The sequence below is a fragment of the Centropristis striata genome, chromosome 8 (genome assembly GCF_030273125.1).
Source record: "Centropristis striata isolate RG_2023a ecotype Rhode Island chromosome 8, C.striata_1.0, whole genome shotgun sequence".
NCBI lineage: Eukaryota > Metazoa > Chordata > Actinopteri > Perciformes > Serranidae > Centropristis > Centropristis striata.
This window is the reverse complement of record NC_081524.1, coordinates 23,809,299-23,818,808: the sequence shown is the minus strand read 5'-3', so window position 1 is coordinate 23,818,808 and position 9,510 is coordinate 23,809,299. Positions and strand designations below refer to the sequence as shown.

At 32.8% G+C, this 9,510-nt stretch overlaps 1 protein-coding gene across 1 annotated transcript; it reads left to right on the top strand.

The window, feature by feature from the left end:
* The first annotated feature begins 723 nt into the window (after window positions 1-723).
* On the top strand, window positions 724-7,741 carry LOC131976682 (C-type lectin domain family 7 member A-like). Its single transcript, XM_059339827.1, has 7 exons — window positions 724-797; window positions 2,265-2,348; window positions 3,547-3,654; window positions 3,747-3,929; window positions 5,313-5,473; window positions 6,612-6,727; window positions 7,281-7,741. The coding sequence occupies exons 1-7, from the start codon at window positions 737-739 to the stop codon at window positions 7,426-7,428; spliced, it is 861 nt and encodes a 286-aa protein (XP_059195810.1). The 5' UTR covers window positions 724-736; the 3' UTR covers window positions 7,429-7,741.
* The last annotated feature ends 1,769 nt before the right edge of the window (window positions 7,742-9,510 follow it).

Here is a 9,510-nt window from a genome sequence, read left to right as displayed (position 1 = left end):
TTTTGGGGGGTGCTACCCACACGTTTAGCCCCGTTGCTCATTCCATGAATGCACGATCCTTACAAGCTGTACCTCGTTGTAAAGGTAACTAATCAGGCTTTCCAAAAATATACAATTCATCACCAGTTGGTATTATTAAAAGGGCAGTTTTTATTCATCATTGATTTATTCGTATAACAAATGCCTGCCACGGCCACTAGGGGGCGCTTTTGAGGTGGCCCAATATCCAGATTTGTTTGAAACATATTAACCAACACATCTACCAAATTTCATGCTTTTATCACAAAGTGAACGATTGTTGTAAAATATTGAGCTAATCCGCCCCACTAATGGGGATGACTTGTGTCTGTACTGACTGTGACCCCGTCACCTTTGAAATCAAAGTTTCACCTCTGGAGAGGTGTAAGAGAAGATTTCACTGTATTAACACTTCTGTTATTTTGTTAAACCACATACTTTAATAATAAGATCCGTTACGACCTTTGCTCGGTGTATGTTGAAATATATTCCTGTTGATATACATCAAAACCCCAAAAACCACCCCTTTGCTTAGTCTTGCAAAACATTCTGCCAAAAAGAAGAAGTGCAGTTCGTGTACTCACTCACGGCTGCTCTCTTTGTCTCTGAAACAAAACCAAACTTCACTCACAATCAGCTGCATTTAAAACCTCAGTGGTTTTGTGTTTCTGTCTTGGAGATAAGAGGAATAATTCTGTCTGATGATTGTGAGAAGATAATGGAGGAAGAACTGACTTACGTGACGGTGAATTTCAAGAAGAACTGTATTTCTAAACACGGTAAGTCATGTTTATGGTCTTTGTGGTAATTTAAAGGTGTACTTTTACTACTTTTTTTCTTTCTTCTTTTACTTTTCACTGTTGATAGTGGTGGATAGTACATTTACTAGTACAGATTTGAGATACTTTTATTTGAGTGTTTCTTTCCTCTGCTATTTTAAACGTCTGCTTCTCTAAGACAATTATTGCATTTTACTCCACTACATTGATTTGACAGATACAGTTACTATGTGCAAATTTGTTTTTGTTTTTACAAGCAAAACATAATATGATCCATTACTTTAAACAACTCTAAAACAGCATCACCACATTGTCTACAACATTGAAAAGCTGCCTACAGAGAAATGCAACAATAACAAATCAACTGATATAAAATACAAAAGTTGAACACCAACACTGTCTTGTACTTGAGTTAGATTTTGAATGAGACTTTACTTGTAATGAGTATTTTTATATTGTGATATCTACTTTACAAACTACTTTAAAAAATATACATTTTTTAATTGTGTAAAAGTATTCTCTCTTAACCTCTAAAATGTGAATTGTGAAATGTGAAAAAAGAGTTTGAATGTAACTGGGTACATTCAATAAAGTAGTGTACTTAAGTACAGTTTTGTGGTACTTTACTTGAGTATTTTCATTTTATGTAACTTTATATTTCTACTCCACTACATTTTGAGGCAAATATTGTACTTTTTATGACAACTTTAGTTACTTTTCAGGTCGAGATTTAACATGAAAAACATGATAAATTTAAAATGTATGCATGTTTGCAAATTAAACCCCAAAAAAGTATATTACATTGTTAAAATGTACCCCCTATTTTAACTGAATTAAATTGCTGCTTCCATAAATGCATTAAAGATAATAAACCAATAATATATCTGGAATATATAAGACAATCTGAGTGGGTTCATTCTGCATAATGAGTACTTTTACTTTTAATATTTTTAGTACATTTTGATGTTGATATTTTTGTACTTTTACTTCCGTTTTGAATACAGGACTTTTACTTGTAGAGAAGTAATTTAGTGTTGTATTTGTACTTTTAATTAAGTAAAGGATCTGAATAGTTTTTTTTAACCTAAAAAAATAAATAAATAATGCACACACACACACACACACACACACACACACACACACACACATATATATATTGCATATCTATATCTATATAAATTTGCCAATTCAACAATTTAAAGTTAATATCTTTATTATATTATTCTGATACATACCAAAGTAAATGAAACAAAATTAAACTGAAAACCTATGTACTGCTTGGACTGACAAAATACGTTAACAAAGTGCAAAATAAAATCACTTCAACAGTGAGGATTCAGCTATTCATCTCTCATTTTGTATATTTCTAAAATGTCCAAGGATTATAAGTTAAACGTGACATATAATGATTTCTGATAGCAAAATAGGAAAACATCAGGTGTTAACCTTTTGTTTTTGTTTTTGCAGAGAAACCAAATGAACTGGAAATAATCTACGATGAGGTGAAGACATGGACTGAGCAGACACTGGATACAAAACCTGCCATACCAGGTTATTTATGGTTCACGATTGTTTAATTTCTTTTAAAATATGATGTGACATGTCATCCATTTTCTAGTTTTTTTCCAACTGCAGCTGCATATTCTTACCATCAGATGCTTCACACATCTTCAACCCAGACATCCAGGATTAGTGACTAAAACTCAGTATTAAACCAGATGAGAAGATGGTCAAAATCTCCATTTCTGTTCCTGATTTATGGTGTTAAATAATGACCATGGAAGTGTTTTTGCAGAATATCATGATGTCACAGTGACCTTTGACCTACTGCATGTTAAATGTCATCACTTCATTATTTCATCCCTTTAGTGAGAAATTTTGTCATTATTTTTATTTTTTATATTTCTTTTTATTGAGAAAAGATATTGTCAAGATATGTCAATCTTTTTCATTCAATGCTCAAGGACCGAAAGAAAACAACAATATATTAATAAAAAAAAAAAATTAAATGTAGTTAATTAACTATTTAAAACACACATTCAATACCCATCGTTGTATGTCTATAGTCCTGACTGATGATCAAACAAAAACTCAATAAATAATAATAATCCTAATAAAAGATCAGTAGTTAGTAGAGGGAAGAAGTGACTGAATAACCAAATTTAAAAAATAAATTAAAAAAAGAATAAAAAACAAACAAAAAACAGCCACAACAGTCAAATACACCTCAACATCAATCATAAAAAATAAATAAAATAGGCTACAAGTCAAAATAAGAAATAAAAACTAATGAATATAATATATATATACATATATATATATATATGTATATGTATATATATATATATATATATAATTATACAAAATATGCAAGGATATAAAATACAAATGTCTTCAGTAAATAGAGATATGTAAAAATAGAATTAATATAGAACAGTTAAACAGTTAAAATAATGATTCTGAACACAAAAAAACAATATATACCGACCAAACTTTTTTTTTTTTTCATTTTCTTATTTAATTATTCAGACAAAAAATATTTGTTTTCACCTGGCAAAACATTTCCTCACCTGTTTCAAACTTTAAAAAATACAATAAAAATGAAGGAACTTATCCTGGCATGAACTGTTAATAAGTCATAAATCCACATCAGCCTTAAAAAATTGATCACTAGATTTTTTTTCCTTACTTGCCTAGTACTTTCCGGTCTAAATAACTATAATGATTATTATTTTTATTTTTTTGGTAGATGATGAAAAGAGAGCTCCGCTGTGCACGCTGCTTCACCTGGTGGCAGCAGGTTTGGGGATCATTTGTATCATCTTGTTGTTGGTCGTCGTCATACTCAGCATCCACTGTAAGTCTGTCTTCATGTTTTCACAACCTTGCAACATTCAATTTAATATTTACGAGTGAGTGCAACAGTAACGTTTTCTTCCCTGACTGCAGTCAGCTCGGCCCTGTCAGAAAACACAAACTTAACAGCTCAGAAGCTGCAGCTGTGGACAGAAATGACGGAGTTAGGGAGACAGACAGAAGAGCTGACCAGACAGAGAGACGGACTCAACTGGACCATGGAAGTCATCATGGAACATAAAAACTTCCCAGTGGAAGCATACTGCCCACAGAAAGGTACTTTTTGTTCACAGTGAAAGTACATTTACTCTTTAAGGTACTGTTTGAAGTAGTAATTTTATGTCATTTCTGTCCTTCACTCCAATACATTTTTCTAGGGAAATTTTCTATTTTTTACTCCACTGCATTTGCCTTCCTGCCCACCAAAAGTTTTTTTTTTTTTTTTTTCAAATTTAGTGCTTATGAATCAGAAGTATGAAGAGTTTCCTTTATGTGTTTAGAAAAATTTGTGTTCTTTTTAAGCTAATTAAACTATTATAAAACCTCTTGGATCAGCTGGAAAAAAGCATCATCACAAAGCTGAAAACATTCTCATTAAAAGTTGGCTTTTTTAGAGATCAGGACACAGGACAGCAAAGCTACAAACACATGGCGATCTTATAGATTTAAAGATCTACCACAGAGGTGGAAGAAGTATTTAGATCCTTTACTTAAGTTAAAGTACTAATAGCACACTGTGAAATTACTCGACGACAAGTAAAAGTCATAAATTCAGAACTTACTGAAGTAAAAGTACAAAAGCATCAAAATGTACTTTAAGTATCAAAAGTTGTTATGTATATTCTAAAATATATTATTGGATTTTGTAAAACATTTAGTTATTATGGATTTTGTTAATTTAACAAACAGAGAATAATACAAAACAGCACAGTAAGGCACATGAAATTAAATAAATGGGAATCATTTTAACTTCTTAATATACTGTTATTAAAAGAAAAGAGGACGTCTAATCACTTTAAATTGGTCATGTTTTTTTGTTAAATCTTGACTTGAAAAGTAACTCAAGCTGGCAGCTAAACTAAGTGGAGTATAAAATACAATATTTGCCTCTAAATGTAGTAAAGTTGAATTATAAAGTTACATAAAATGGAAATACTCAAGTAAAGTACATCAAAATTGTAGTTAAGTACAGTACTTGATTAAATGTACTGAGTTACATTCCACCACTGGTAAACTGCAACATTAATATCAATGCTTCAGAGATAAAAACATCATATATAATAGTAAAACAGACTTTTACTTTGATACTTTAAGAACATTTTGCTGATAATACTTTTTTCTTCTTCTTTTATTTCGTTTACCTAATTCAGGCTGTAAATGCACCTGTAGTGGAGTATTTAATACTTTTACTTAAGTTAAAAAAAAAATCTGAATTCTTCCACCACTGATGTTTTTATTTTTTAGGCAGTTTAGGTATTTTGTAAATTGTTTTATATCATGATTAATGACCTAATTATCTGTTTAAAGTGATGGATTAAAAGGAAAAGTCTTACATTTCATAATCAATGTTTTATATGTTTTATATAATAGATGTTATTTATGTAATAGAAATTAACTCTGATTATGATTTTTTTGTCGTGTTGTTCTTGTTTTTAACAGTGTGTAAACCTTGCATGGACGGCTGGGTGCCATTTCAGTCAAAGTGCTATTTCTTTTCAACATCCATATCTTACTACGACTGGAAAAGTTGGCACGAGAGCCGTATAGAATGCAGACGGCTTGGGGGAGATCTTGTCGTGATTGAAAGCCAGGAGGAACAGGCAAGACTGATTTCACTTGATTTAATTTGTAATTTAATGCCCAAGCAAAGCTGCAGAACATCTCTATCTCTACTGTCATCTGGGAACTCGTGAAATAAACAGGAATTTAAACACAGATGATGAAGTATTTTTATATAACAGAATGCTTTGCATTGAACGGTGCTGTAATACCACATATTTAAAAACTAAAAATCACAACTATAACTTTCTTGTGTTTTCTGCTGTTTTTATTGTTCCTGTTTCTTGCATTTGTCTTTTGTGTGTACTTCTGATCTTTGTGAAGCAAATTTTGTTGATTTTTTTTGTATTTAATGTAGAAAAGCAACGATCTGACTCTTTCAGTCCCTGATATCGATGCTGATACCTAATTCTCTAATAAATAACAAATAAGCAGTACTAATACCACCCTGTGAAATTACTCCATACGAGTAAAAGTCCTGCATTCAAAACTTACTAAAGTAAAAGTATATCAACATTTAAATGTACTTAAAGTATCAAAAAGTAAAAGTACCTATTATGCAGAATGGACCCACTCAGATTGTATTATATATTCCAAGTATATGATTAGATTTTTATTTTTTATGTCTTTATGTAAGCAGCATTTTACTGTTAAGGTAGGGCTAACGTTAACGATTAAATATACTGTTAGTTGGTTTAATATATAAACATTTAATATTTATTGTATTTTTCATGTTAAATCTTGACCTGAAAAGTATAAAGCTGTCAGCTAAATGTAGTGGAGTAGAAGTATAAAGTTACATAAAATGGAAATTTTGGAAAGTGCCTAAAAACTGTACTTAAATAGAGTACTTGAGTAAATGTACTTAGTTACATTCCACCCCCGCAAAAGGACTTGTACATATAAATGTACTTGATTGTTTTTTATTATTAGAATAATAAATCGTGCAGCTTTAAAATGAACAGGAGTTACAGTTCAAGTGTAATACCTTTTAAATTAGCCAAGACTTAAACAGTAACTAAAACTCTAGTATATTACTTATACAGCATATAAACATAGAATTTGAATACACATATTGGCCCCATTGTCACAGGTAACTGATCAGGCATCTTTGCATACTACAAATTATATAGCAGAATATTTTTTCCTCTATTATTAACACCTGTTTCACTAATTTAGGAGTTCATCAATAACCACACAATAGACTACAATGATGAAATGCATGGCTACTGGCTGGGCTTGAGTAAGACGGAAGGCACGTGGGCGTGGGTCGACCGAAGCAACTTCACTGTGACGTAAGCACACGCGCACGCTGTCACTCAGACGTTTCCACATATGCCATTTTAACCTCAGAAACATTCATTTATTATTACTCCAAACAAACCAGGGGATTGGCTGCCTTTTTATGTGCATTTTTACATTTTATGTCTGTAAGAGAAATCTGGCAGAAGGGGCTTATTTAGCAAAAATGCTCCAGTTTCTTAAAGTGGCAGATGGTGAAATTAGTAAAAAGCAGATGGAGAAGTCACTTTCAACATGTCCATCGCCCTCAGTAACACCCACAAGATAAACACTTTGCCAAAAGACAGTTATTATCCACAGTTATGGACACACTATCAACAATTGACTTCATCATCATTAGTTTAGTTTGACATTTTGGGGAAATAACTTATTTGCTTCCTTGCCGAGAGTCAGATAAGAAGATTCATGCAGCTCTCGGGTCTGTAATCAGAACATGAAGCTAATATCTGCTCATGTGACTCTCTGCTGTAAAGGAGCTGAGTATATTTCCCAGAACATAAAGCACACTCAGACTGATATGATGTGATGTTTGTTCTCCTTCACCAGGTACTGGACACCACAACATTCTGAATACTACAAATCTTGTGGTCTGAGTCAGCCAAGAAAGGAACCTCTGGCCAACTGGCTCAAAGTGAGCTGTGAGATGTGGAACCGCTGGATCTGTGAAACAAGAGCTTTGATCAAACCGGATTAGAAATCAGACCCAGTATCAGTGCAGGTTATTTAATCTATAACTGTCTACTATGGATGTAGTGGGGATTTTTTGTAAAAAAAAAAAAAAAAAGATAAAAAAAGATGCTTTTCCTTTTTTTCTTTTAACTTCACATTTAAGTTTATATTTTTGTTTTTCAAATTTATTGTAAAGTTTCCATTTGTACAAATGTAGAAAACCATCGTCTTTAATGCATGTATGACTTGAAGATATATATATACTGTATAGATTTAGATTAAAGAGATCCGAATAAAGCAAGAAGTCCTTCAAATTATACTTAATTGTAAAGGTTGTTTGTTCCTAATTCACATATTTCTGAGGTACCTCTACTTTACTTGAGTATTTCCATTTTATATTATTTTACTTCTACTCCACACTACATTTAGGGGCAAATATTGTACTTTTTACTCCAACACATTTAGCTGACAAGTTTAGTTACTTTACAGGTTGAGATTTAACATAAAAAAAACAGTTAAAGTGATTAGACATTTTAAACCTCATAACAGTAGGTCTATATAACATAGTTAAAATGAGCCCTATACAAAATTAAGACACTGCTTACATAAATGCATCAATACAAATAATCTAATAATATATGTAGAGTATATAAAACAATCTGAGTGGGTCCATTCTGTACAAGTAATTTTACTTTGATACTTTAATTTGAAATTTGATGCTGATACTTTTTTACTTTTACTTCAGTAAGTCTTGAATGCAGGACTTTTACTTGTAGCGGGTCATTTCAAAGTGTGGTATTAGTACTTTTACTGCAGTTAGGGACCTGAATACTTCTTCCACCACTGCAAATATGGACGGACGTAGTACTATAATAAACTAATAATATATTTACAATATATAAAACAATCAGAGTGGGTTCATTCTGCATAACGAGTACTTTTAGTACTTTAAGTACAACCACGTGTTGTTTGTTCACAGACTGTATCAAATACACAAATAGTCTGTGTGGCGTCTCTCATTGGTGTGTGTGGCTCCTGTGGCTCCAGCTGACTCCCTTAACCTAACCACAACTCCATCTGCCTGTCAACTGAAGGTATAAAGCAAATTATATTATTTAAGCACTATACTAGAATTTCAAAGCTTGATGCTGATACCCAGGAAAATACTCAATACCATTTTCAATAACATGGGGAAGACACATCATTTTTTATTTAAAAGGAATAAACATTAGAACAATAACTACTTAGCAAAAAAAAAAAAAAAAAAAAAGACTACTAAAACCGAATGGTATGGAATATATATAAAAAGGTAGTGCAAAAAAAAAAAAAAAAAAGACCACAAGACTTAAATGTTGTCTGACTAATGTGATATATATACACAGGTGCATCTCAATAAATTAGAATATCATAGAAAAGTTTATTTATGTCAGTAATTAAATTCAAAAAATGGAAATAACACATTAAATAGATCCATTACACACATAATGAAATATTTAATGTCTTAATTTAACTATTTTCTTCTAATTATAATGATTATGGCTTACATTTAATGAAGACCTTGACACGGAGGGGAAACCCAGGAATAGGACTCGGATGCAGAGTAGTTGAGAAAAAACAAGGTCTTTATTGTGTCCAAGAAAAACGGAGCAACAGGTAACAAAAGGCGCCTCTAAAAACGAGGGAGAAACTAAGAAAAATACCAAAACTCAACTGAGGAGATTTCTAGGCAAAAAGGGGCAAAAGCAATGGGCAATCAGCTCCCTGCTTCAGCCTGCAGAGTTCCCGAGCCCTCTCTCGATCTGTCGCCACCGGGTCAAAGACGAGTCTGAGAGCTTCGGTGAATCTCTTATGTGACGTACACACCTCGGAGTCTCTGGCCCACTCCGCGGTGGCCCACGCCCGGGCCCTCCCCGTGAGGTGAGACATCATGAAGGCAACTCTGGATCTCTCCGTGGGAAAATCATGGGGTGAGTGTTCATAATGCATTTCGCATTCTGTGATGAAGGACCTACTTAGTCCGAGGTCCCCCGAGTATCGCTCCGGAGGAGCCAGCCTGGTGCATGCGCCAAAGCGCGTAGATGAGGGAGAGGGCTCCGGAGACGCTGCG

Excerpts from the sequence above, each read along its gene's own strand:
- LOC131976682 (XM_059339827.1), top strand. The coding sequence starts at position 737 with ATGGAGGAAGAACTGACTTACGTGACGGTGAATTTCAAGAAGAACTGT. Across the intron at positions 798-2,264 it reads GAACTGTATTTCTAAACACG|AGAAACCAAATGAACTGGAA; the intron begins GTAAGTCATGTT and ends TTGTTTTTGCAG. Across the intron at positions 6,728-7,280 it reads CGAAGCAACTTCACTGTGAC|GTACTGGACACCACAACATT; the intron begins GTAAGCACACGC and ends CTCCTTCACCAG.